This window comes from Pygocentrus nattereri, chromosome 10 (assembly GCF_015220715.1).
Source record: "Pygocentrus nattereri isolate fPygNat1 chromosome 10, fPygNat1.pri, whole genome shotgun sequence".
NCBI classification, from domain to species: Eukaryota; Metazoa; Chordata; class Actinopteri; order Characiformes; family Serrasalmidae; genus Pygocentrus; species Pygocentrus nattereri.
Genome location: NC_051220.1, coordinates 27092535 through 27120101, shown reverse-complemented (window position 1 = coordinate 27120101; position 27567 = coordinate 27092535). Strand labels below are relative to the sequence as shown.

The 27567-nt window shown below is 40.4% G+C and overlaps 3 protein-coding genes across 8 annotated transcripts; 2 read left to right on the top strand and 1 right to left on the bottom strand.

Annotated features, from left to right (window-relative positions):
• Positions 1-242: 242 nt before the first annotated feature.
• Positions 243-11984, bottom strand: edrf1 (erythroid differentiation regulatory factor 1). Of its 4 annotated transcripts, none has more exons than XM_017699784.2 (25): positions 11854-11984; positions 10950-11158; positions 10575-10641; positions 10353-10478; positions 10055-10179; positions 9785-9938; positions 9572-9667; positions 9283-9404; positions 8721-8832; positions 8467-8614; positions 8190-8301; positions 7978-8083; positions 7625-7885; positions 6781-6852; positions 6527-6665; positions 6029-6220; positions 5685-5885; positions 4799-5020; positions 4442-4668; positions 3203-3361; positions 2955-3104; positions 2699-2852; positions 2349-2467; positions 2046-2224; positions 243-956 (listed from the first exon to the last, which is right to left on the bottom strand). In XM_017699784.2, the coding sequence occupies exons 1-25, from the start codon at positions 11947-11949 to the stop codon at positions 791-793; spliced, it is 3714 nt and encodes a 1237-aa protein (XP_017555273.1). In that variant the 5' UTR covers positions 11950-11984; the 3' UTR covers positions 243-790. The 4 variants fall into 4 exon arrangements, with proteins under 4 accessions (XP_017555273.1, XP_017555274.1, XP_017555275.1 ...); XM_017699785.2 differs by having other exon boundaries at positions 243-953; XM_017699786.2 differs by having other exon boundaries at positions 10094-10179.
• tex36 (testis expressed 36) lies at positions 11923-17368 on the top strand. 3 transcript variants are annotated; one of them, XM_017699789.2, is made up of 5 exons: positions 11923-12054; positions 12848-12907; positions 13076-13207; positions 16753-16833; positions 16997-17368. In XM_017699789.2, the coding sequence occupies exons 2-5, from the start codon at positions 12857-12859 to the stop codon at positions 17315-17317; spliced, it is 585 nt and encodes a 194-aa protein (XP_017555278.1). In that variant the 5' UTR covers positions 11923-12054; positions 12848-12856; the 3' UTR covers positions 17318-17368. The 3 variants fall into 3 exon arrangements, with proteins under 3 accessions (XP_017555278.1, XP_017555279.1, XP_017555280.1); XM_017699790.2 differs by having other exon boundaries at positions 11963-12098; XM_017699791.2 differs by lacking the exon at positions 11923-12054 and adding an exon at positions 12528-12595.
• A 706-nt stretch (positions 17369-18074) lies between these two features.
• Positions 18075-24407, top strand: vcpkmt (valosin containing protein lysine (K) methyltransferase). Its single transcript, XM_017699711.2, has 5 exons — positions 18075-18945; positions 19886-19999; positions 20306-20378; positions 23457-23576; positions 24115-24407. The coding sequence occupies exons 1-5, from the start codon at positions 18692-18694 to the stop codon at positions 24220-24222; spliced, it is 669 nt and encodes a 222-aa protein (XP_017555200.1). The 5' UTR covers positions 18075-18691; the 3' UTR covers positions 24223-24407.
• Positions 24408-27567: the final 3160 nt, after the last annotated feature.

The following is a 27567-nucleotide window of genomic DNA, read 5'->3' as shown; positions in this document are numbered from 1 at the left end:
TGATTTTGCTGGTGCCAAATGAGCAACGCTCAGTCCTGTTCTACGCAGGGAGAACCACTGAATAACACTGCCGCGCCTCGGACTGTACCAGCTGTCTCACGGTGAGGACATTCACAACAAAATATGTTTGCATTCGAGCGCTATTGCGCGTGATGTCTTACGTTTATATTAACTTGCAGCACTCTTTCAAGTGATCAAAGTAAGTGTGAAATTGTGTTACATAAACGGAAACAAAACCAAGATAAGCTTATAAAATAGCTTCCAAAATTTTAATAAAGAATCTTAACAGCCAAGTCAAGCATTCACAATCATACAAAACACTGTAACCTGGACAAAGCTCTTTAAATGGAGCGTGCCCTGAATATTGCCTTTTTATTGCACATGGTCATTTTTCAGTTTATTTCTGAAAATCGTAACCCTTCAGCAGCTTCAACAAATGGGAGCTATGTATGCAGCAGTAAAACAGTGATGAAGTGTCTTTTCTCTCATTCAAAAAAGTTTCACTGGTTCGCATTAGTCATCTTCAGAAAAAAAATCACCACACACACACACAAAAATACCCTCAGCTGCAAAACAAACTTTCATCAGTATTTGTTCCATTATAAAACAAAAGTGGCCATGCCAGGATGAAGATCTAGTGAGTGAGAGAACAAGGTACTGCTTGTGAGGATTTGTATTCACATTGCCAGGTTACAATGAAAAAAAAAAGAGTCCTGTTCAAAAAAAGCTTGTCTCCTCTTCATCAACATTTCATCAAACAGTCTGGATGAGTCACATTTGAGTAGCACCCTCAGACTGATGGTCCTGTTTCATCTGTTTCTGCTGGTGGGCTGAGTTGTTCAAGAAGTTCCAAATAGAGGCCAATTCTCTGGATCAGGGGGGCATTTTTTTCTGCTCGCAACAGCCTCGAGTATACCTGCTTATAGAGCTTCACCTGTTCTTCTTCTTTACTGCTACTTTGAACAAACACACACAATACACAGAGTAGCAATATGTATAAAGACATATTAGGGCCTTGTTTTATTTTCCTGAATAAGCCATTTACCTCTCTCTCTCTCTCTCTCTATACACATAAACATCCCAATTTACTCCATCTACCTGCACTAAAGGGGAACAACTGCATAATTCAATTGTTAAGATGTAAACAAAGTCATTCTGTGTGGTGTGAAATGTTCTGTTACAGAGCAACATTAAAAGCAGTGCTGATAGGATCTTAGCCTCATGAAACACTTGTTCATGATAAGGTCTCGGTCTAAAAATCCATTTTAATATCAATTCAGTTCAGAGTTCAGTTATTTTCACCATAGACATCACAACCCTTGGTGAGTAAGTTTTCACACAATTAACTCTTTTACATCAATCCACTCTGAATAACTGTGGAATTTCTCCTTCAAACAGATGAGTAAAGTACAAAAATGGGTATGAGTAATAAAGTGATTTGTTTAATTTAAAGTTGAGAGCCACAGACAAACATATTTCAGCAAAATTTGAGCATTAAGACATGAACAAATTCAAACAGAATGGCTTGGTGTGAGATATATAATTATCAAGAAACTTTGAGTAAAAGACAATGGTGGTGATAGGAACCAGATGTCCAGAGTGGTTAATGCCTCTAAAAGCTACCTCGTAGAAAGCCATTACATAAACTGTTAGGAATGTGCTGCCTGATGCCTGAGACATTATTTTACGATAGCTTTGAGATAAGGTTTTTGCTTAAAACATTTTTTTGGTTCTCATCACCACCACTGCAAATAAATCCGAGTCAGTATGTTTTTCTACAAGGCACAATTTCACATCAAAACACACTGAAGGACTATATTTACATCTCCATGACTGAATTATGCTGAAATGGGTAAACTTCCCCTTTAAAGCAGCTTAAGATTGTTCAAATAAAACCTCAATCTAGACAATAAACCCAGCTGAACAGAACAGTTTCTCTAGGCTAGCCATCTTTATTTCAAACATTAGCTGATTCCTAATGGAGTATGGTTTGGTATGCTAAAATACCTAAAAAGTAATATAATAAGTAAACAGTTCTTTCTCACCTGGATTTGCGTTTGCTGGTGGTACTGAGTTTGACCAGCTGCAATAGCAGGAAGGAGAAACTGGGCTCAAAGACACCAATCAGCTTCATCACTTCCTCTGTGTTCAGCCCTGAGGAAGTAGGGCTATCAAAGGCCTCACTGGATTTATCAGGATTAACTGTGTCTTCTGGCGCTGCTGCCTACAGATATAATTTTTATAATATATTATATATTATATATAATTTTATAATATATATAATAACAAAAAACACATACATACATTTTTTTTATTTCTTAAAGTGGCCTCTTTGTAAATGTGTTTACCTCTTTCTGCTGTTGATCCTGAAGCTCTTTGTGGATTAGTCTGAAAGCACTGCAAGTCTCCCTCATGATCTCTAGAGCACCTGTCAGAGTTTTCAGTTTCACCGCACTACTACTCTGTCCTGTAACATACCAACAACAGTATAACAACGTTTTAGTGTATTATAAGCTAACTTCATTGCAGAAAAAAGAAAAAAAACCAAAACATCTCAAGTATATGAAGGCAATTTCCTTTAAACAGCACTTCAAATGCAGATAGAAGGACACATGGACATGCATAAGTAGGTCACAGACAAAGGACACAATCAAGTTAAGGCTATATGATGTCAGTATGGGAGAGCAGTGAGACAGACCCGCCATGGTGAACTCTGCAAAGGCCACTCTCTCTAGCAGTGTGCGGAGCAGCTCACAGGGTGCATCACTCAGATTGAGGAACAGACGCACTGCTTTTGAGTAATGGAGCTCTGCTAGAGACCTGTGCTGCTTCCGCAAACTCTCATCACCAACCTGTCACAGGCACAGAGTGGGAAAAAAAACGTATGAGACTAAGTATGGACACAAGACTGCGACTGACTGTTGATACGTGGGTGAATGAGTTGATGCATCTACCTGGTTGCGGTAACAGCTGTGATACATAGAGGCCAGTCTATGGTGGATGGTTGCTGCTCTGTACTGGTAGAGTGGCTGACGAGCTGACTCTGTCTGGAGGTCACAATATCTCAGAGACTTCATCATAGCCTCTGTCACTTCCCTCTCAATCTGAACCAATTAGAACAGAACTATAAATAAGTCTTTATGGTGCTGTAATAGCATATTTAGTATGCAATAAGGTGAAACAGTGTGTGTGTGTGTGTTACCTGTTCTTGGGCTTTGCGGGACAGTGGAGCGTAGTCTTGCAGTAGTGTAGCCAGAGTGAAGTATGTGGTGGAAAGCTCCCAGTTAACAGAGTCCCACACTGCTGTATGGCTTTCTCTGCTGCCAAGACACTTCATGGCCCTCTGATAGTAATCTACAGCCTACAAACATAGATGGAGACAGTTACAGTATACTTTACTCATAAACTCATCACAATGGACAGCTCGCACCCCGGATCTGTACTGTTTGACCTGTTACCCTCAGGAAGGCGGTACAGATGCATCAGATCAAGGACAAACAGACTTAAGTACAGTTTTTTCCCCAAAAGCAATAACACTTCTCAACTCACAGATGCACCGATAGTCTATCCCCAGATTTCCATTACCCACCTACATACCAGTCTATTCCCAGACTCCATTACCAGCTACTGTGCAATACTCTGCATACGGAAATGTGCAATCATACTGTACATGTGCAATTATACTGGAATATGTGCAATATTTAGCAATGTGCAATATTTAGTGACACACAATACAGCTGTAAATATCTCCATATTTATATCTTGTAAATACATAGTTTTTTATTTTGTTTCTATATTTATTTCATATACATATACACACATATATATATACAAACGCATAGAACTGTGCACAACCCCTCCCCATTCTATTGTGTCATTTGTTTACATTGTGTGTTTGCACTGAGATGGAGTTGCTTTTAATCTCATTGTACTGTGTATAGTGACAATAAAGGCATTCTATTCTATTCTAAACAGACCACAACATGACAAGTATTTTCTTTTTTATTGAAAGCCAACCTCTTTTCACTCCAGATAAAAAGCACACACTCTCAACACCAAATGTCCTGGTCTCTCTACAAGCCTGGTCCCACCCCCAATCAAATATTTCTAAAACATTTTCTTGCACAGTTAAATCTAAACTTGCTCAGATCATAATTATCCAATAAAAAATAAATCAAGTTGATCTCAAACTGTTGCTGAGGCAATACATTTCAGGAATGTGGTCATCCAGACAACATTTCAGAGGCATTTAAACTACACCCATTCAGTAATTGTCGAGATTAGATTTGGCCACATCATTTGATCAGAAGAGAAAATAGGGTGTTCTTCCTCCAAGTTACTCTACTAGGGTGCACAGTATTTTCCAATAACATCAGAAGAGAATTCACGTTTGTGTGCATGTGAAGTGTTATTTTCCTTCTTTGGGTTGCAGTGTGCATACCTTGTTGTAGTAAAGAGCCTCTTCAGGTGAAAACTCTCCTCGGCTCTCCTCTGTGGTCATGGCACAGTGGGCCTGGGCACATATGCGCATCAGTCTGCCGATGTTGCACAGCAGCAGGGCTTTATTTACAGAGTCAGAGATGGCTTCAAAGTTCTGCATACCCTTCTCAAAATACGAGAAACTTTTCTTCCACAGCTCCTGCTCTGCAGCACACACAGTCCTGCGCACTACATGACAGAAGGGAGAAGGAAGAGAAAGTATAATTGCAATATATTTATTCTCAGCAGGTCTGTGGATACAACCTTTTCAAGTAAGATCCTGCATGACTCCTGAGAAAACACCGATATAAACACTCACCCCCTTCTTTCTCTGTCTGCAGAGCTGCAGCTTGGTTCATATAGAACACACCCATCTCATTGCGGATGTTGCCGAGCCGCTTCAGAACCTGAGCCAGTTGCTCTTGGCCCAGGTCCTTCAACGCTTCAGAAGTTAAAAGGTCATGGGCAGCTTCATAACACTTACTGCTGACAAACAGCTGGTACTCAGGGTCAGTGGCCAGGTCAGTGGCCATATTAAAGGCTGAGAAAACACAGGGATCACTGGTAAGGTAAACACCAAGTCAGTCAACATACATCATTAGAATTCATGCAAATAATTACAAATCCACTAAAATGTAACAAGAATGTATTTTTAAAAGAAATTAATTTTTATTTCTTTAAAAATTTTATTTATTTTAATAATTAGTTTGTTGATATTTTGTGAACTAGTCTGAAGAGAAGTCTCCCTGGTGTCCCCAGTTATGGATTTGTTAAATTCTACCACCAGCACAACAATTTGTTCATTTAACAAAAAAAAAAAAAAAAAAAAGTACTGCTTTGACAAAACAAGTATTGGATGATCACTACAAATAATACTGGATTGTCACGAGGATAAGCAGAAATGGTTAAACACATTTGTATGTATAAAGCCAGACTTTATAGCATTATTTTTATTTATCATCATGTGTTTTTCTGAAGAAATAAATGCTTAATGACCACATAAATAGCTTTTTAAAAACATTTTTTCTAATTTAATTTGCTTAAAACTTTTGCAGGGTACTGTATACATATAAAGCTGTGAGAGTACATGTATAGGATGTTTCTAGCATGTGTCCTCCATATACAATTAAAAGGTTTCTCTGATTAATAGAAAATGTCTGTATGATTAATGATAAATAGGAAATGTGTGAAAATTGAGCTGAAACCTTGACAGGAGCTCTCACGGTGCAGGCAATGAAGAATCTCCTGGTCCTCTTTGGTCTGGTAGTTGTACTCTTCCAGATAGGCAGCTCTGTTTGAGGCATTCTGGGCTAGCATCAGTTGCACATCCCCACACAGATACAGACACTGACTGTGAAACAGCAAAACACGTGGGTACAGCCCACTGCTTATAGCACAATATGCATCTAGACATGGTGGGGGGTTAGAGAGGGAGAGAGAGTCAAAGAGAGAGAGTCAAAGAGAGAGAAAGTTAAAATAAAAGTTACAATAAGTTTCATGATTCCATTAGTTTTTGAGACAGAATTGTTTGAGTGGCTGATCCTCTCACCATGGCACTGTAAGGCCAATTTGATGTAGCGCAGTGCACGGCCATACTTCAGCAGGTTGGTGGCGGCTTCAGCCAGCACGTAGTAGGCTTTAGAGGCCTTCAAGAAGAGCTGCAGCTTCATTTGGTGTTGCCAGGAGCCAGGCAGCATGCCAGAACGCATGGGTAACTTGAGCCCCTCACCACATGGAGCAGCTATGCAACAGCCCAGGAGAAAAAAATAATTTAGCATTTTATAGAAATTATGGAAAAAAAGGAAATAGTAACACATACAAGAAATGGATACAGCAAAGCAAAAGAACAACAAGAAAGTGAAGTGCAAAGCAATATTTTTGAACCTGCTGCTTATTTTGTCCATATTTTGGTGTACAAGGTATTTGGTACAGCTGAGCTGGAAACTTGGGTAGAGCTAAAATATGGACTGTCTGGGAGTCACAGAGGATTGTATTGCTTTCTAAAATTCCATTCTTGTGAGGCAACAAGTCTACAAGCTTGACAGACCTCTATCCAGCAGCAGAGCAATCTCTTTCTCCACAGCCCTGGCCCCACTCTCTTCATATTTCAGAGGAATGGGAGTGTTGGGGTCAGCTGCCGGCAGGTCACTCTCCTTCTTTATGCTGCTGTCTACTGCTTTCAGCCCCTATAGCACATATAGCAAAAGTCTGTTCCCTGCTGAAAATCTGTGCTCTGTGCACTCAGAAATAAAAAAGAAAGACAATGCCCATGTGTGTGTTATCCATGTTACCATCCATTACCTTTAAGACATAGCTAAGGACCAGTCTACATTTCTCTTCTTTGTCTTGGGACACAGGAAATGAGCAGTTGGGCTAGTGGGAGACACATACTCAGATTAGCATGAAGAGAATAATATGGCCACATGTAAGTCTGTCTGGGAATGTTAATCCAGTGGTGTCCAGTTTTATCTGCAAAGGGCTGGTGTGGCTGCAGGTTTTCATTCAAATCAAGCAGAATCACACCTTTTTACCCTGGGTTAATCAATTGGTGTGATCAAGTGTGTTTCTGTTTTGCCTGAATAAAAACATGCAGCAACACCAGCCATTTGTGGGTAAGACTGGACACTCAATCCGTCACCCAGTTAATAGGGATTTCCAGCAGTTTTTCCAAAATGTCTGCATAATGAAATTTAATATGTAAGTCACTCAGACTGGTTTGATGCAAGATGCTCTGTTCTAAAGAAACGTTGCAAGTCAGAAAATGTGCAGGTTAAATCGTCATTTTGGATAGTACATAAAATAGCTACATTTGTGATGTAGATATTGCGCCCCCTGGCTCCTATCACAACGACCATAAGGAAAGTAGTCGGTAGGTTTCTGTGTAATAAGCAGATTAGCTGAATCAGGGCGTAGGGCAAACACTAAAATGCGCAGGGCAAAGGGCTGGGAACCACTGGCTTAAACTTGTGTTACAGGTCTCCAGTCTTGGGGCCCCACTGCCCTGAAGAGTTTCAGGTTTTCACTCTTCTAGCACACCTGTAGGGCAGGAGACCCTCTGAACTGGAGCTGAAAATTTCTGGTCTGAACTATAACTTCTCTAAGAAATGAAAAGGGATTGTCTTGGAAAGAATAAGAGTAAACCTACTCTAATTTTGTGAGTGGACTTGTACTTTTCAGGAACAGACAGCTCCCCTACAGACTTAATGACAGCCACAGCTTTGCAGTCTTGCAGGGGTTCAGATGATGTGTAGGAACAGCTCTCATCTTCCTCATCATCCTCTTCATCTTCACTGTAGCTGTCTTCTGAGCCTCCATTCCGCAGAGACTCTCCGTTGCCTTCCTCGTCCTCGCTTGAGTCATCCAGGTGGAATAACTCTGACAGCATGTAATGAGCAGAGGCAATGATCTAAACAAGTAATAAGAAGGAGAAAATGATAAGTCACTGCCAAATCGAAAAAACTGTTCAAATGGAAGTATAGTGAGGAGGAAAGAGTGTACCTGAGGGTGTTTCTCTTCATCCAGCAGTTTAATACAGTTGAGCAGCAGAGTCCTGATGGTCCCATAGTGTTTCCTATTCTTTTTCAGCATCATATTGCTGGCCACCCTTCAGAATACAGCAAATCTGTTAACATCACTTACATTAAAAACCTCTGCTTGCAGTGCACTACTGAGTGCACTATATGAAATGAAGTTCTAGCTGTGGTACCTACTTATAAAGCAGCACAGCTACAGGCAGAGTAAAGGGATTCTGACATTTCTCTTCAGGTGCCTCCTCACACAAAGTAGTCAAGTCATACAGCTTTACAATGTCACTTCCACTGGCTAGAAGGGATCATAAATAAAATGACTAGTACTTTAATGACAATGACAAACACTGTAAGGCTTTCTGATGTTTAATAAATCTACAGAACATGTTTTGTAAATCCATAGTTTTCAAATAGAAAAAGCTATGACATGGAATCCAAAGATATCACTATTAATACTAACCCTTAAAAAGCCAATAGGTGTGTCCCTCTTTGGTACAGTTGGACTTTAGAAAAGAAAGTATATTTTGGGCAATGTCCTTCACAACTCGAGTGGAAAATGTAGAATTCTCCAAATCTGGGATGTCCTCAGTCTTTATCATCTCATACTTCTGTTACCAACAAAAGAGACATGATGATGCAGTTTTAATATATGTTTGCACTTGTATTAACCTGTACAAGAAAAAAAAAAAAATACTGAATCAAGTAACATTTTACCTGTACTATGCCATTTACATGGAAACACATGACAAGCTCTGGCACATTGCACATCAAATTGTCCAACCAGTAATCAATACCAGTGAGGATGTTGATTGGTTTGTTATTATCCCTTTGGAGAAAGAAAGGGAAGAAACCTTTAGAAACCTGGCATAAACTTGTACTTTATTTTCTTTCCTGAAATCCAGTTATGACATGTGTATGTGTTTATCTATTAAACAGTTACAATTAATTTTTACACAATCATTTTCCAATAGTTTTTTTATCCTTTAGAATTAAACAGTTTTCCTTAAACAGTCCTTACACAAACTAAAACATCTGAAAATATTATTATTATTATTATTATTATTATTAATAATAATAATAATAATAATAATAATAATATTATTATTACTATTATTATTATTATTATTAATATAGCACATTTCATATATTAAATATGCAGACTAAAGTGCTTCACAATACAAAGTTAAAACAACAGAAAACTAAATCTAATAGAAAGAAATACTATCTATTATCTATTTGGCAAGAAAAGTGGTGTACATCTGATATGAACTCTGACCTGAGCCGCAGGCTGACCGCTGGGTAGCGTCCTCCGCCAAATATGGGCATGTTGGACCCCACTAGCATGTGGATGTCTTCAAACGTCCAGAGGATGTTCCGTACAAAGTCATTCTTTAAGCCCTGTACCAATAAAATCGAGGCAGAAAGGCATTCAATAAAAGTAACATCAAGTGCAGTGTAATCAAGCTTTTAAATAGTAACACAGCCATTATTCAGATACATTTGCTCCTTAAATCAAGCATTTCAGATGCTGTCATTATGCTGGGCTACTTAAGAAACACCGTTACCTGGCTGTTCTCTCCTTCATTAAACAGTGTGGGCAGGTTCTGCTCTTTAAGAACAGAGGTGACATGTCCAAGAGCATACGTGTTTCCCACTCGCTCCTGAAAGACAGAAAAGAGTGAAAGAATAAAAATATGCAGCTAACATACATTATATTTCTCTCAAACTCATTTAGAGGGAACCACACTAATATACACAAAGGAAAACATTGCTCATACCTCCTTGGGAATAGTGGACTGGTCTGCTTCAGTGGTGGAGCTATTGAAGGTAGCAGGCCAGGATGGTCCATATTCTGCACTTTCACAACCCTCCGCCTCAGCACAGGCGTCTGTGTCTGAAGGCACAGGCTCGGCAACATCATTTCCATTTATACTGAAACACAGGACAGACTTCTGTTATTCTCTTGATTATTAGTAGCATTAATTAGGAAAAATATTATTGCTTCATTTAATCTTTTATCACAGATGTTTAAGGTGCTTTTAGCTCACCTATAGTAAAGGAACTTGGAGAGAATGGCCTTTTCATACCAGTGCTCTTTACTTTTCTTTTTTCTCTGCCACTTCTGGTCAATGAGCCGCTGGTAAAATTCTTTTAACCATGTCCAGTCTCCAGTCTACACAGTGGAAAGAATTACCAGAATTACCAGATTAATTTAATCTGGCGTAGTTGAACAAGTTCATGTAAGTGTAGTATCACAGCTCTGGATGGGGAAGTCAGTGGTTACCATAAGAGAGGTAAACTGAAAAGCAGCTGAAGCAGGCTCTCAGCTGAAGGGAATATGCTGACCTGTGATGACCGCATAAAGAGTTCTTGAATGTCGAGTTCATCTAGCAGCAAAGTCCTGCCCACCCGATGCACTGCCATGCTGACATGAGACTTACTGTACGGGATCTTCAACAGCTTCTTAATGTTCTGTGAGAGAGAACGTTACGTAGTGCAAGTGATTAGTTGCTCAGCATACATTATAAAACAAAAAATCTTTTAGGTGAGCATAACAATAAAACACACCTCTGAATCAGATACCACATCAACGTCATTCCCGATGGAGTCGATGAAGTCATAGGCCATGCCAAAGCTTAAAAACAAACAAACATGAGAAAGAGCACATGATTTACTGTGTGAAAACGCATGGCCAGCTCCCAAAACATATTCCTTCTTTTCCATATATATATATATATATATATATATATATATATATATATATATATATATATAAAAAATTTAAAATGCTTACAAAGCTTGCTATGGCATCTATGTTAAACATTTGGTAATGCAGTAACAATGAACAAATACAGAGGACATTTTTGTCCTGACAGATATGACACTTAAGAACAGGTGGAGAGAGAATCTGCTTTCAAAAAGAGACACTGCAACATGTCATACCTGGAAAAGGGCTTGCTTTTGCTGCTGGAGCCAAGCATAGTGGTCCCAGCAGAGCCAAGCTGGGCACTCTCTCGCAGCCAGTTGGCTGGAGGCAACTTGAGATCGGTCTTCTCCTGAAGCAGTGCATAGGTAGCCGGAGGCGGTGCTGCAGAGTACTTCACTACAGCACGACTCTTGACCTCATTGTTGCTAAGGCATATGACTGTCCCCTGAACAACAAACCGATAGCAAAGCTGATTAACTAAAACTACAGCAAAGTATTGACTGTAACTACCAATTTAAACAAACTGACACCTAACAGGAGGCTGCTTTAGGTAATTCACTGGTCTGTCAAAATCTGATTGTAACGCCAGTTTAGTTGAGCTTTGTAGATGTGCATATTAGCCTTCATCCATACTCAAGCTCATCAAACTCCAGCATATTCGCTTCACCTAAGCACTGAATAAATTAAAGAACCGCCTTCTCGATCTAACATAACATGATGAACCTCAAAACTCGAGAAGTGACCAGCGTAAAGCAGTATAGCATAAAATGTTGTAGTTGAGTGCATGTAACTGAATAAATGCAAGTGGTTACTATCCACTTTAAAAGTAAACCAATGTAAAGCTTAATAACACAAGGATCGCATTTAATATATGTTAAAGTGAAAACATTACCCACGCACACTGCACTTGAACGTCCAGTCTGACAGCTACAACCCAACGAAGCTTACATCAGCTTCTTATTATTATTCACCAATTAAATGAGCAAGAATGTAACTGCTGCACGATTTAAGATGGAACGAAAAAATCTAGTAGCAAGCGAATAAAAAGCCAACTTCAACCTCGTTACAGCCCAGCCTGCCACAGGTAACGTGACCACTTCTACAGCTAATCACAACTTAAGTTTCAGGAACGTTGGTTACCTGTTTTGTGTCTTCACTGGCAGCGCTGTCAGGATCCAGTTCTTCATGCGTGTGGTCTGTAGACACAGACGAGACCTTTCCGTGGTCAGAGCTCATTTTCAGCAGTGCTGCAACAGCTTCAGACAGGCAACTCTCCGAGCCATCCAGAAACTTCGGTGAAGCAGCTAAGCCGTTCCGGCAAGCGAAGCTACAGAAATATTCGTAAGATAAGATCCACTTAACGTCCACGGTGTCTGGCTAAACAGGTACAGACGCGTCATTCGCTCGCGGTTTCTGCTGCTGCTGTGTGGCTGAGGCAGCGTTAGGTCGCTAACTTGACGTTGCCCATCTCTGTAGCTACCTAGCAGGCTAAGCTACAGGCTGCATTTTTCTTTCAAACTGTCAGTTTCGTGAATTGCGGAAAACTAAACGTAAATAACAGAATTATTTCAGCCCCGTACACACTTCCAGAAGTAGTATCGCTTCTCTTTAGTCTATCGCTGTGATGGAGCCCCTTACCAAACTCATACTCAACCACCACAGGCGCTGAACTACGCTACCCGGAAACACATATGACGTCGGGAAAAGTTCTAGAAAAAAATAATAAAAATGTCTATAGCATAATGCCGAACACAGAAAAATAGCTTGCGTTTATTTTATTTCGTGTATTTTCTGTTTTTATCGTCCGCTTTTTCGTAATTTATGCAGAACTGTTCAACATTTTTGTATAGTATTTAATTTGGTTAATCTTTTTAACCTTTAGGTATTTACATTCTAATGAAATGCTCCTATCAAACAGTATAATCTAACTAGCTAATGTGATATCAAAGCACAAAGGTGCACTTTCCATGTAAATATTTAACTATTCTCAAATAGTTAAAGGCTTGTATTCTGTTGTCATGGATACAAAGTGGCCTGCAGAGGGCAGACGTTTCATCAAAGAGATATTTTAAGGATTTGTCTACTCTGCACTTCACATTAATCATATTCATTAATCTTGTGAATCTTGTTTTAGCCAAGCAACATGACTAAAGGAGGCAAAAGATATGCTAATATGGAGAAAGATGGCATCTGGGTGAGGAATATTTGCTTTTCTTTGTGCTGTACATTATAAATTATTCTGACAAATGTGAACTTTTGACGTAGACATTTAGATGTGGTGATGAAAAAACATCCTGTGAAAGATAAAATGTCTTCATTTATTTACTGCAATTGTTTTGATTATGGCTATCTTTCTTTTAAGTTTGCCCATGTTGATGTGGAACAGTCGGAGAAAACACGAGAAGCATGTACGAGCACAGGATCCATGCTGGCCCAAGGGGTGCACCAACCCATTCCACTACGAGAGAGATATCCCAAAATGAATCTTGAAAAGGTTAACAACTTTGTGTCAGTTCCTTTCGTAAGCAGCAGCAGTTTCCAGACAGCTGCTGTGCCACAGTGAATACATAGAAAGGTCTGAGACCACCTGAGAAAATGATATGTAAAGCTGTTTGTCTGGGCAGTAAGTGTTTATTTGTTAAAAATGAGAAAACATTCAGAGAAACATTCATTCAGGACCGTAGTGTATTAACTTGGCCTTCTCCTTGAGGAAGTACAGTGTTTACAGTTAACACTGTGTTCATCCAATCTTAGTCTAGTAATCATTATATTAAGTTTTTTTAAAACAAGAAAGACTCGCTACTGTATTTATGTTTGCTCATGTTAACATTAATGTTAATGTAAAACAGCTTTAAACAAGTTTCACTGCTACCTAATGCTTTTGCACAGTATGTATGGGCTATAATTGTTAGAAGTTCTGTTAAGTGAGATGTGAATGGAAGGGATTTTTCTAAACCAGCCATTAGGGGTGTACTTTGTGTACTTCTGGTGCCGGTCCCAAGCCCGGATAAATGGTGAGGGTTGCGTCAGGAAGGGCATCCGGCGTAAAACTTGTGCCAAAACTATCATGCAGATCACAAATATGACTGCCATACTGGATTGGTCGAGGCCCGGGTTAACAACGAACACCTCCGGTGCTATTGACCAGCAGGGTGCCGGTGGAAATTGGACTACTGTGGGTCGAAGACCATCAAAGAGGAGAGGAGGAAGGCGGGTTAGAAGGCAGCGAGAGAGAAGGAAAGGCAGGAGTGTGGAGGTTAGAGTAGGGACTCTGAACATAGAGACAATGACTGGTAAAGGCAGAGAGCTTGCAGACATGATCAGGAAGATATTCTGTGTGTCCAGGAGACCAGATGGAAAGGAAGCAAGGCCAGGAACATTGGGGGTGGATTCAAACTGTTCTATCATGGTGTAGAGAGGAAGAGAAATGGAGTAGGGATAATCCTAAAGGAACAGCTTGTGAAAAGTGTTCTGGATGTAAAGAGAGTGTCAGACAGGATCATGAGCCTGAAGTTGGAGGTTGATGGTGTAATTTTGAATGTGGTCAGTTCATATGCACCACGGGTTGGTTGTCAGTTAGAGGAGAAAGAGGAATTTTGGAGTAAGATGGATGAAGTGGTAGATGGTATCCCTAGAGAGGAGAGATTAGTGATTGGTGCAGACTTCAGTGGACATGTTGGTGAAGGGAACAGAGGGGATGGGTATGTATGGTGTGAAAGACAGAAATGCGGAAGGTCAGATGGTTGTAGATTTTGCAAAGAGAATGGAAATGGCTGTGGTGAACACATATTTTCAGAAGAGGGAAGAACACAGGGTGAAATACAAGAGTGGAGGGAGGTGCACACAGGTGGATTATATCCTTAGCAGGAGATGCCACCTAAAGGAGATTGGAGATTGTAAAGTGGGGCCAGGGGAAAGTGTAGCAAGGCAGCATAGGGTGGTTGTCTGTAGAATGAGATTAGAAACAAAGAAGAGGAAGAGAGTGAAGACAGAGCCAAAGATTAGATGGTGGAAGCTGAAGGAGGAGGATGGTTGCAGGCAGTTCAGGGAAAAATTGAAACAGGCCCTTGGGGGCAGTGAGGAGCTACCTGAGGACTGGGAAACTACAGCTAAGGTGGTGAGAGAAACTGGCAAAAATGTGTTGGGTGTTTCATCTGGTCAGAGGAAAGAAGACAAGGAAAGTTGGTGGTGGAATGAGGAAGTCCAGGAGAGTATTCAGAAGAAGAAGGCAGCTAAGAAAAAGTGGGATAACCAGAGAGATGAAGGAAGTAGGCAGGGGTACTGTGAGGCTAGTTGCATAGCGAAAAGAATGGTGGCAAAGGCAAAGACTCAGGCCTATGATGAGCTGTATGAGAGGCTGGACAGTAAAGAAGGAGTAAAGGACTTGTATTGTTTGGCTAAACAGAGAGAGCTGGAAAGGATGTACAGCAGGTTAGGCTGATAAAGGATAGAGAGGGAAATGTACTAGTGAGTGAAAAGAGAGTGTTGAGTAGACGGAAGGAGTACTTTGAAGAACTAATGAATGAGGAAAACGAGAGAGAGAGGAGGACAACGGGGGGAGAGATAGTGGATAGTGGAAGTGCAGAGAATTAGTAAGGTGGAAGTGAGGGCAGCTTTAAAAAGGATGAAGAATGGAAAGGCAGTTGGTCCAGATGACATACCTGTGGAGGTATGGAGATGTTTAGGAGTTGAAGGTATGGGAAAGAGTTGTTAAAGCAAGGCTAAGGTGAGAGGTTCAGGTCAGTGAGCAGCAGTTTGGTTTCATGCCCAGAAAGAGTACCACAGATGCAATTTTTGTGTTGAGTGTTGGTAGAGAAGTACAGAGAAGGTCAGAAGGAGCTACATTGTGTCTTTGTGGATCTAGAGAAAGCATATGATAGGGTGCCAAGAGAGGAACTGTGGTACTGTATGAGGAAGTCAGGTGTAGCTGAAAAGTATGTTAGGGTGGTGCAGGACATGTATGAGGATAGTGAGACAGTGGTGAGGTGTGCAGTTGGAGTGACAAATGGTTTCAAGGTGAAGGTAGGGTTACATCAGGGATCAGCTTTGAACCCCTTCTTGTTTGCAATGGTGATGGAAAGGTTAACAGATGAGGTCAGGCAGGAGGCTCCATGGACCATGATGTTTGCAGATGACATTGTAATCTGTGGTGAGAGTAGAGAGCAGGTGTAAGAGAATCTGGAGAGGTGGAGGTTTGCACTGGAGAGGAGAGGAATGAAGGTCAGTAGAGACAAGATGGAATACATGTGTGTGAATGAGAGGGAGGCAGGTGGAAAGGTGAAGATGCAAGGAAGAGGTCGTAAAGGTGGATGACTTCAAATATCTTGGGTCAACCATCCAGAGCAATGGACAGTGTAGAAAAGAGGTGAAGAAGAGGGTGCAGGCAGGATGGAGTGGGTGGAGACGGGTGTCAGGGCTGATGTGTGACAGAAGGACAGCAGCAAGAGTGAAAGGGAGGTTTACAAGACAGTAGTGCGTCCTGCTATGATGTATGGTTTGGAGACTGTGGCTCTGTCTAAAAGACAGGAGGCTGAGCTGGAGGTGGCGGAGCCGAAGATGCTGAGATTTTCGTTGGGAGTGACAAGGATGGACAAGATTAGAAATGAGCAGATCAGAGGGACAGTGAAGGTGGAGCAGTTTGGAGATAAAGTCAGAGAGGCCAGGTTGAGATGGTTTGGACATGTGTTGAGGAGAAATAGTGGATATATTGGTCAAAGAATGTTGGAGATGGAGCTACCGGGTAGAAAGAGAAGAGGTAGACCTCAGAGAAGGTTTATGGATGTAGTGAAGGTGGACATGGAGATGGTTGGTGTAAAAGTAGAGGAGGCAGTGGATAGGGCAAGATGGAGGCAGATGATCCGCTGTGGCGACCCCTAAAGGGAGCAGCCGAAAGAAGAAGAAGAAGAATGGAAGGGATTTTTTCTGGTGTTAATGAACATAGGGATTATGTGATGTTTATGATAATTAGGTTGTTCACTTCTTAAATGCAAAGCTTTAATGAAATGTACTTTTCTCCTTTTTTATTTATTTCCTTTTTAGAAAGCAATGGGAAGAAACTATCCATTTTCAGAACATGATAACCGAGCTACACTGCAGAATACGATTGAAACATATGATCATGTAAGGCTCTTGACATAGAGACCGTTGTAGAGGAATATATGTGTATTAAAAACAATGGATTAATTAAAAGTAATGCCTGATTGGCAAACTTGATTGGCTTTCAATTGATTGAAATATCCGTTTGTCCTTATGTATGAGTATTTTTAATTGTATGTGTGTATAGGGTTTGGGCCGTAAGAAGTGTCCGGATGACCGCAGCCAGCACAACTCTCATTTCTGCCTCTGTCATGATGGCAACATGAGCGCAGTAGGGCTGGAGAGGGAGGATCATTCTGCCTATCAGACAGACTTTGTGCCCAGTCAGGGCATGGAGAGTAGAGAGAACACAAACACAAGGCGCTTTCCCAGGAGCCATCTGGAGAGGTCCCGTCAGGCTACTACAATCCAGGCTGGGGAATGCTATGTATGGTTTGGAAGGCATGATCTGGACCACCATATGCCTCTTAATGTATTAGCATCTTCTAACCATTCCTCGTGCTCTTAACTGATATGATCATGTCCCAGGAGAATACATTAAAGCAAGAATGAGCATAAATGACACTGTTTTCCTTGCAACAGCTTTGTGCTTCCCAAATTTGTTTAAAAAATGTGTATATATCTCAGAAATAGGAAAGGACAGTACTGGTGCAGGAATGTGATGACCCTGGCACAGCGTACATGCTATCACCACATGGCATTCTACTCCTGGAGTACCCCATCCTACAGTTTTTGTCTTTTCCTAGCTATAAAGCACACACTCAGCAAGTACTTGTTATTGAGCTGATTAGTTGGGTCAGGTGCACTACAGCAACAACAAACACCAAAACGTGCAGGGCAGTAGAGCTTCAGTACCACATTTGGAAACCACTGCCCCAAGTGGAACCAGAGAGTTATTACAGCTGGCATATCACAACAGGCGCCCAGTGCAGTACAGACCTCACTGTTTCAGAAGCGGAGAATTGGCAGAGAATCTGATACTTGTCTCTGCAACATGTGGCCAAGAACCACATAGCCACTGTACATGGTCATACCCTCTAAATTAATTTCGGTGTTACAGTTAAAAATATATAATAAGAAAATAAAGTACAGATAAAACCACAACAAATACAACAGAAACTAATTAAACTTACAAAATCATATCTGGGTTATATCAGCAATGCAGCAGAGAACGTCTGTATATAATTAAATAACCTGAACTCATTTACTTGACTCGACCGAAATGGAACCCAGTGCCATTTCATGTTGGTTCTGAAAGTGGAAGAAAGCGTTGAGCCTCATGCGATGTCAGACCTCGGTAGTCTGTCTTTGACAGGCTGCGCTATTTCATATACTAATAACAGACTTCTCAAGATTTTGATATCCACCGTCCTCTCGGTTGTTGAGGCTCAGCTTGCGGCAACCACGCCACCGCAGAAGTCTAAGTTACTACTCTTTTTCTAGTATTGGAGAAGCCGCTATCTAGTGAACCTGGAAGAAACCTGAGGATCTGGCTATGGTAGAACCGTTGGCCAGGATACTTAACCGTGTGCCCTTGTAAAGTTAGCTTTTTATCTTTATTTGCCTACATTATCGTTACATTGATAAATTGGTCCCTACCTTAAATGTGCTAAGCTAACTGAAGACGCAAGGCTAGCCAAGGATTCTACCTAAGATTTTTGTGCATATTACTAAAAGTAAACTATCCAAAGTTACAATGAAAAGTGATTCTAGGCTTTTGGTTGTTCCTCTGTAACTAAACACTTTGCAATCCCAATGAAATGTGTGTGTATTACGAGACGGCAGTAGGGCGCTTCTGAGCAGTGTGGCGGTAAAATGTACCACTCTGGCAACCCGCTTCTTGCTTTTTCATTGGATATGTTTTAGCTAACTAAGAAACAACATGGCGGCCATGCCTGAGGAGCAGCACGCGAATAGCTATTTTGTTAGAGAAATCGAGAAAAGAGACGGTTCAGTCCTAAAAATGTACCAGTGCAGTAAAGGCGACGTAGGCTGTGTAGTTTGGGACGCGGCTATTGTCCTCTCAAAATACCTGGAAACGGAGCAGTTCTGTAGTTCGCAGACATGGTCCTCTAAAAAGGCTGTGGAGCTGGGGGCAGGCACTGGAGTGGTGGGCATTATGGCAGCTTCTCTCGGGTGAGTTACAGCTGAAGACGAGTGAAAAAGCAACGTAAACCCGCTTTACCCTCTCAACTTTTTAGCCAAGTTGCGGTGTTATCTCATAATATCCACTCTGAAGAGTTTAATGCCTTTGAAAGCTCACGCACAGAAGGTTATTACACGAAGTGGTAAAATATTTGCCGCCAGATGTCTGACACTTGTTTTATGGTAGTTTTGTGATGAAGTTTAGGCTTAAAACGTATTTTAATCCACTTCTACTAATTCATCCATGTTAGAGGAGTATATGCAGGGTGTTGTAAGGTAAAACAGTCCCCAAAGAAACGTATCCCCCCCCCCCGTCCATTTTTTACCATCATCAACATTACATGTAAAACCCCAGAAGACATGTAGGATCACTAGTCTTAAATTTCTGTACAGTTAACCACTTCACATTAAAGTGCTCTAAATGACCCTGTTTCCATCTTAACCACAGAATTATTCTGATATTTTGAAGTAACAGTAGGATTCCCATGTAATGTTGGTCAGTGGTTTTCCTCACGTTTCTCATGGATTTTCATCTTTACAACCCAAGTGTTTTTTTTTATCATACTTTTATGAAAGCTACAGCCTTCTACTCATAATTCTGCTATTGCCCAAATGAAGATAGACATAAACATAGAATCGTAAGTGTGCGAAGGCTGTGTTTTACATGTGGACTCTTCTAGAACAGATGTTCACAGTTTTGTGGTTTTCTTGCACCTAAGCCATGTTTACAAGCGAAATGTTGAATCCAACCAGAGCAGAATCAGGTATATTTAAGCAGGAAAAGCAAGACGGATGTGCAGTGCAGGCTGATTACAAAACAGGATGGAAAGAGTAGGGAAACTGCTCAGATGTTTTATCCTGCTTTTCATGTTTTCCATCCCCTGATCGTCCCTTCCTCATCTGGCTAACTCCAGTGTTTTGGCCCATACAGAGCAAATGTCACAGTAACAGATTTGGAGGACCTGCTGCCTCTTCTTGAACTGAACATCCGGGAAAATCAAAACCTCATCAGCACAGGCTCAATTACAGCCAAGGTACTAAAATGGTTTGTACTCTTCTTTTAGCCTTTTGATTTATATGATATAAGAATTTCTTTGCATGGCATAGTTGAAGAAGAGCGTCTCTGATACGCTATCGTTAAGCTGTTACGTTTATTCACACCTATTTGGAAAAATGGTCACCCCATACACTTGTTTGTTTACCTGCTGTACTGACATTTAAGCGTTACAAAAAGCTGTTAGCTAATGCAGCAGTACATTTTTTCAAAGACACATGCACATGTTCACAGGAATAAATATCATGCATGTATCCATAATCAACCACACTATGGATTTCTCTGAATTTTTTGAAGGGGTGAAGATGTGACTGACTTTCTCCCACATCCAGATTATATTCTAATGGCGGACTGCATCTATTATGAGCAGGTAGTGCAGTATCTTTTATATACTACTAAATATGGACATTAAATGTTTGTGTGTGAGCATATATACACACACACACACACACACACACACAGTGTATCACAAAAGTGAGTACACCCCTCACATTTCTGCAGATATTTAAGTATATCTTTTCATGGGACAACACTGACAAAATGACACTTTGACACAATGAAAAGTAGTCTGTGTGCAGGTTATATAACAGTGTAAATTTATTCTTCCCTCAAAATAACTCAATATACAGCCATTAACGTCTAAACCACTGGCAACAAAAGTGAGTACACCCCTAAGAGACAGTTCCTGAAGTGTCAATATTTTGTGTGGCCACCATTATTTTCCAGAACTACCTTAACTCTCCTGGGCATGGAGTTTACCAGAGCTTCACAGGTTGCCGCTGGAATGCTTTTCCACTCCTCCATGACGACATCATGGAGCTGATGGATATTCGAGACTTTGCGCTCCTCCAATTTCCGCTTGAGGATGCCCCAAAGATGTCCTATTGGGTTTAGGTCTGGAGACATGCTTGGCCAGTCCATCACCTGTACCCTCAGCCTCTTCAATGAAGCAATGGTCATCTTAGAGGTGTGTTTGGGGTCATTATCATGCTCAAACACTGCCCTGCGACCCAGTTTCCGGAGGGAGGGGATCATGCTCTGCTTCAGTATTTCACAGTACATATTGGAGTTCATGTGTTCCTCAATGAAATGTAACTCCCAACACCTGCTGCACTCATGCAGCCCCAAAACATGACATTCCCACCACCATGCTTGACTGTAGGCATGACACACTTATTTTTGTACACCTTGCCTGATTGCCACCACACATGCTTGAGACCATCTGAACCAAACAAATTAATCTTGGTCTGAGCACTGACAGACTGACCCCCCACCTCTTCAATCTCTGCAGCAATGCTGACAGCACTCCTGCGCCTATCTTTCAAAGACCTGCATTTGGATGTGACGCTGAGCATGTGCACTCAGCTTCTTTGGACGACCAACATGAGGTCTGTTCTGAGTGGACCCTGCTCTTTTAAAATGCTGGATGATCTTGGCCACTGTGCTGCAGCTCAGTATCAGGGTGTTGGCAGTCTTCTTGTAGCCTTGGTCTTCTTCATGTAGTGCAACAATTCGTCTTTTAAGATCCTCAGAGAGTTCTTTGCCATGAGGTGCATTGTCGGAACTTTCAGTGACCAGTATCAGAGAGTGTGAGAGCTGTACTAGAAATTTGAACACACCTGGTCCCTATGCACACCTGAGACCTAGTAACACTAACGAGTCACATGACATTGTGGAGGGAAAATGACAAGCAGTGCTCAATTTGGACATTTAGGGGTGTAGTCTCTTAGGGGTGTACTCACTTTTGTTGCCGGTGGTTTAGACATTAATGGCTGTATATTGAGTTATTTTAAGGGAAGAATACATTTACACTGTTATAAGTTGCACACAGACTACTTTTCATTGTGTCAAAGTGTCATTTTGTCAGTGTTGTCCCATGAAAAGATATACTTAAATATCTGCAGAAATGTGAGGGGTGTACTCACTTTTGTGATACACTGTGTGTGTGTGTGTGTGTGTGTGTGTGTGTGTGTGTATACACAGTATCTCACAATACACTCATCACATTTCTGCAGATATTTTATTATATCTTTTCATGGGACAACACTGACAAAATGACAAGAAATGAAACTTTGATATAACTTGTAGTAGTGTGCAGCTTGCATAGCAGTGTAGATTTACTGTCAACTGAAAATAACACACAGCCATTAATGTCTACATAGCTGGCTACACAAGTGAGTACACCTCACAGTGAACATGTCCAAATTGTGCCCAATTAGGTCGCTGTCCCTTCCCTGATGTCTAGTGACTTGTTAGAGGTACAAGGTTCCAGGTGTGAATGGGGAGCAGGGCTGTTAAATTTGGTGTTTTGTGTGCAAGTCTCTCATATTGGCCACTGGATATTCAACATGGCACTTCATGGCAAAGAACTCTCTTAATAGAATTGTTGATCTCCACACAGATGGCCTAGGCTATAAAAATATTGCTACCACCCCGAAACTGAGCCAGTATCGACTAAAGAAGTTGAGTCTATATGTTCAGCGTCATATCCAGAGGTTGGCGAGGTTGGCTTCAATAAATGGACGCATGAGTGCTGCCAGCATTGCTGCAGAGGTTGAAGAAGTGGGAGGTCAGCCTGTCAGAGCTCCATGGTCCAGAGACCATACGCCACACAATGCATCAACTCAGTCTGCATGGCCGTCGTCCGAGAAGGAAGCCTCTCCTGAAGCTTATGCACAAGAAAGCCCGCAAACAGTTTGCTGAAGACAAGCAGTCCAAGAACATGGATTAATGGAACCATGTCCTGTGGTCTGACGAGACCAAGAAAAACTTGGCTCAGAGGGGTCCAGCATGTGTTGCGTAGCCCTGGTGAGGTGTACCAAGACAACTGTCTCTTGCCTACAGTCAAGCATGATGGTGGTAGCATCATGGTCTGGAGTTGCATGAGTGCTGCCAGCACTGCTGAGTTGCGGTTCATTGAGAGTAACATGAATTCCAACTTCTACTCTGACGTTCTGAAGCAGAGCATGATCCCCTCCCCTCCCAATTGAGCGCCTATGGGGCATCCTCAAGTGGAAGGAGGAGGAGCGCAAGGTGTCTAACATGCATTACCTCTGTGATGAGGATTGAAAAAGGAGTAGCAACCTATGCAGCTCTGGTGTATTCCATGCCCAGGAGGGATAAAGCAGTGCTAGATATTAATGGTGGTCACACAAAATATTGACACTTTGAGCACAATTTGGACATGTTGACTGTGAGGTGTGCTAACTTGTGTTGCCAGCTATTTAAACATTAATGGCTGTGTGTTGAGTTAGTTTCAGAGGACACTAAATCTACTGCTATAGAAGCTGTACACTGACTACTTTGTTATATTGGAATTTCATTTCTATTGTGTTATCCCATGAAATGATATAATAAAATATTCGCAGAAATGTGAGGGGTGCACTCACTTTTATGAGATGCTGTATATGGATAAGTTATAACCATTGATTAACTCTTAACCCGGCAGTCTGTGCAGCCACTGGTAGAGACTCTGAAGGCCCTCTCTGGACCTGAGACCTGTATCATCTGCTGCTATGAGCAGCGCACTGTTGGAGTGAATCCTGAGGTGGAGAGGAGATTTTTTGAGGTGAGTGCAAATTGCTGATGGGGTGAATGTCTGAAAAAAGAAGGTAGAGTATTTAGGAATATTCATGGATAATAAAGACATTCAATGTAGAAAACTTTAGGGAGCTTTTAACTATGAGTGGATGATATGATGAAAATAAAGCAATGATACATGTATAATTTGTTTTCTGATGTTGGTTAGAATGGACAAAGAGTACCAGTAATACTGCATGAAAGCAGAGTAGACTGCAATGATTTATTTTTTCCATTCAGCACGTAGAAGAATAAACTACTAAAAAAATAGAAATAAAATCACAGTTGGTAAAAATAAATTCACGAATTAAAAAATTGGTGTGATAGGTTGACATCTAAACAGCTGCTTCTTACAATGCAATTTATGCCGTTACTGTTTTTTTCCTTGCATACAGTGGTTGTTTGCATGCAGTGTTTTTAAATTGTACTCAGAAAAGCATATTGTAACGTAATAGATAATATTTTGCTGTTATACATTTAACATGACATTCAATTGCTGCATGTTCTTTACTACCCATGTTCTATAGCTACTGCTGCAAGATTTTGAGTCTGAGAAGGTTCCAGCTGAAAGACAAGATCCCGAGTTCAACAGCCCAGACATCCACATCCTCCGTCTCCGGCACAGACCTAGTTGAATGGTTGCATGCGTGTGAGTGTGTGAGCGACACATCAAGTGTATGCAGAAACTGCATGCCTGTGTGTATTATGTCAGTGTTCAAGAGGGTGAGTGGTTCGAGAATCGTGATCTCATGACCTAAATGGCTCTGTGTGTAAGTCTAAACTATAGATGGTATTTTGAAATAAAGATTTCAGTTTAAAATCAGTGTCTTTTTTGACAAATGACATGCATTTCAAAAAGCTTAGTTTATACTGTGCTATATTTGCAAATCCTAAAAAAATTAAAAACATTTGACGGACAGATGTGAGAATATGCAAACGACAAAGGACAAAGGGCCTCTTAATAGTAGGAGAATGCGAAACTTTCTTCACAAGTATTTTCCAAAATGACTTGAAGGAAAGGAATGGATACTGTGATGAGGGAAAAACTCTGTAGTGTCTAAATGCAGTCAGTGTCTAAAGTAAGCCTCTAAAACCAAGAGCATTGCATAAGGCAATAGTGCCTGGAGAAATAGCTCAGCCTAATATCAGTGCTCTATTTTTAACATCATATCAAACCAACTTGTCAGCACAGACTAGTACCTCCACACAGTAAAAATATGACACTGTTTTAGTAAAAGGTGTATGTTTGTTAAATAAATAATGAGATGGTAGATTAGGATTAGATTACATCACAGAAATCATCACAGTGTATACATTCCATACACAGTCCATAGTGTAAAGATTTTTGACATTTCATAAAATCCTTATTATTTCATTATTGCTAATCTCACTGACATAATGACTAAGGCAGTATAATGGCCATGAACATTCCTGTGTCATTTCATGAGATCTGTGGCAAAAAGACATGCTAATCTGAGGTTTTTTTATATCAATAAATGACTGTGGTGTTGTTCTCCATCTTGCTTGCACTCAAAACAGAATATCCCACCTCAGTAACACTGAATTTGTGACTGGGTGGAATATTTCTGGCTGCTCACAGTTTTTAAGGTTAGAGCTTCTAACATGTTTTCTCTGCATGATTGGGTCAGACGAGATTATGTTTTAAAGACCCTGTTGAAGGTGGAGAAAACAACAAATTATCAGTGCTGAATAAAAGCTAAATTTACCACTTTTTTGTAAAATTCGGCTTGTCTCAACTTCAGTGATGCCCCTTATTCTTCATGTCACTGACTGAATGTGACACTAAGTTATTTTTATGGTTCAACACACTTGTGAGGTTGGAAAGCAAAACTTAAGACAATGGGTAAATTATTCCATTTTACTTACAAAAATGTTTTAATTTTATATGCAAAAGTTATAAATGTAAAATGTATTAAATTTATATGTTAAAAGTAAATTATTCATGTTAATACAACTTTTATGGTAATACAACTTTTATTTAGTAATATCTGAGATAGAACTACATTTACTGTCTGTTTGGATGTGTAAAATGCCTGAACTTCAGTACATAAAAAAGATACTTAATGTTAACAGACGTTCAATTCAAGCTTTTAAAAGCATTTATTTTTACATTTTTGTAAAAACACAATACTTTCTGTATTGTAGACTGTTTTCATTGACTTACCATGAGGAGGAAAATTCTCACAGAAATAAAATTCCAGATAAACAAACACACACGCACAGATCATTTCTCAAGCCAAGTGCAGTGCTTATCTCCAACAGCAGAAGGCAGTGGTTAACCAAAACTAACACGTGGAGCAAACTCAGAAGGAGTCTCAATGTAACAAATGGTCTGCATCAGCTCTGCACTGAGGATGAGGGAGGAGCTGATTTTTTTTCAAGATTCTAATGCTGAATTATGTTACATGTTATACTCATAAATGATTCTCCTTTTTTCTAGACTAAACACTTTCGTCCTCAAGTGTCTCTTTAGTTCTAAAGTGTCTGTCTGTGCCCACAGTTTGGAACCACAAGCAGTCAAGACCTCAAAAGGTTACAGTACTGTGTTCTGAGGCTTGTGTCTCCTTTCCTGTAGCCTAGTCAACCAGATGGTGGAGAGTGTGCTGTGTTGAAGGCCGGCAGCCGTTGGAAGGGGAATTCTGCTCTGAACGCTGGGGAGATTAGTGCAGAGATTAGGGCTCTTTCACAGGCCCAAAGCATGAAGCATGGCCCACACTCCCAGAGGCAAACACAGGCCCCTCAATGCCTTTCATTAGAGTGGCTGTTTACACAGCAGCACAGCTACATCTGCCACATGCACCAATATGCAACAAAGCTCCCGGGGGATTTCACTTCCTTCCCATGTATGTTCACAGGTGAGGTCAAACTGTGTGAAACTCATCTATTTATGACTCACTTTTATGTTGAAATCAACAATCCCATCTTGTTTTCCATTTACACGTATCCACTAGATTTATGCTGGAGAAACCATGCATGATACATACTGGCATCTGTCAATGAGCCATCTGCTAAACTTTTTCCACATCATAGCTGTTAGAAGTGCTAAATGTCATACTCTCACAGAAAGCTAACAGCGTCTTGATGTCTTCCATACTTGACTACAATCTGGAAAGTTCCAACCTCAAATGCCCTGTAAAGTTTTCACAGCTTCTTCTAATGAACTTCAACATAAACAAACACACTAAAACCCTCTGAAGCACTTTGAGCTGCATTATGTGTGAAAGTTTGTATATTTATCACTCTACCAAATTGGTTCAAAACGCTTTTCAGACATTTATCTGACTTGAACTTTAGACTAAAATCCTTTTGGTTTGAGTGACTTTATACCTTAACTGTGTTTATTTTAAATCATTGAGCATTCCATTTTATCACTACCAAAACAATCAAATCTTTGCCAAATTTTTTCGATAGTGACGATTCTGAGGCAATTTTGAGCAAAAGTGAAAAATGCTAGCCAGCACTTGACTAGCAAACACAGCTTCGGTCAGCTGCACACACATAAAACTATAATATTTTATTAAAACACAAAAAAGTTTACTTAAGTGCTGGACGTATGTGTTTTTTGTCTTTTTTTTTGTTTTCTACACCATTTCAGCACACCAGTCATCCTTTACGTTGTGTGAAAATTTCATGATGAACGGACCAATAAAAACGCTCTTTACATTAACTTACATTCAAAGGTAAGAGTGTTTTTGACTGTAAAGTCACTATTTTGGAAATACTATTTTTTCTTTGGACAGCGACGATATATTTAATATTGTTAGTATTTTGGCAACAACAAGAAGTTATTCAAGGAAAAATTTTATTTTTAAATAAAATTAAAATTAAATATTTTGTATTCATTCATTTTATTGCCTTTTTAATTTTATTACATGAAGTTGTGAAATTGCACAGTAGTAGCATATTACAGTCCTTTTATAAGTGTATCTGCCACCATACTGTTTTCATATTACTGAAAA

Excerpts from the sequence above, each read along its gene's own strand:
- tex36 (XM_017699789.2), top strand. The coding sequence starts at position 12,857 with ATGACTAAAGGAGGCAAAAGATATGCTAATATGGAGAAAGATGGCATC. Across the intron at positions 12,908-13,075 it reads TGGAGAAAGATGGCATCTGG|TTTGCCCATGTTGATGTGGA; the intron begins GTGAGGAATATT and ends CTTTCTTTTAAG. Across the intron at positions 16,834-16,996 it reads CGATTGAAACATATGATCAT|GGTTTGGGCCGTAAGAAGTG; the intron begins GTAAGGCTCTTG and ends ATGTGTGTATAG.
- vcpkmt (XM_017699711.2), top strand. The coding sequence starts at position 18,692 with ATGGCGGCCATGCCTGAGGAGCAGCACGCGAATAGCTATTTTGTTAGA. Across the intron at positions 18,946-19,885 it reads ATTATGGCAGCTTCTCTCGG|AGCAAATGTCACAGTAACAG; the intron begins GTGAGTTACAGC and ends TGGCCCATACAG. Across the intron at positions 20,000-20,305 it reads ACAGCCAAGGTACTAAAATG|GGGTGAAGATGTGACTGACT; the intron begins GTTTGTACTCTT and ends AATTTTTTGAAG.
- edrf1 (XM_017699784.2), bottom strand. The coding sequence starts at position 11,949 with ATGAGCTCTGACCACGGAAAGGTCTCGTCTGTGTCTACAGACCACACG. Across the intron at positions 6,853-7,624 it reads AGTCCACTCACAAAATTAGA|CCCAACTGCTCATTTCCTGT; the intron begins GTAGGTTTACTC and ends GTCTCCCACTAG. Across the intron at positions 3,105-3,202 it reads CCCGCAAAGCCCAAGAACAG|ATTGAGAGGGAAGTGACAGA; the intron begins GTAACACACACA and ends TAATTGGTTCAG.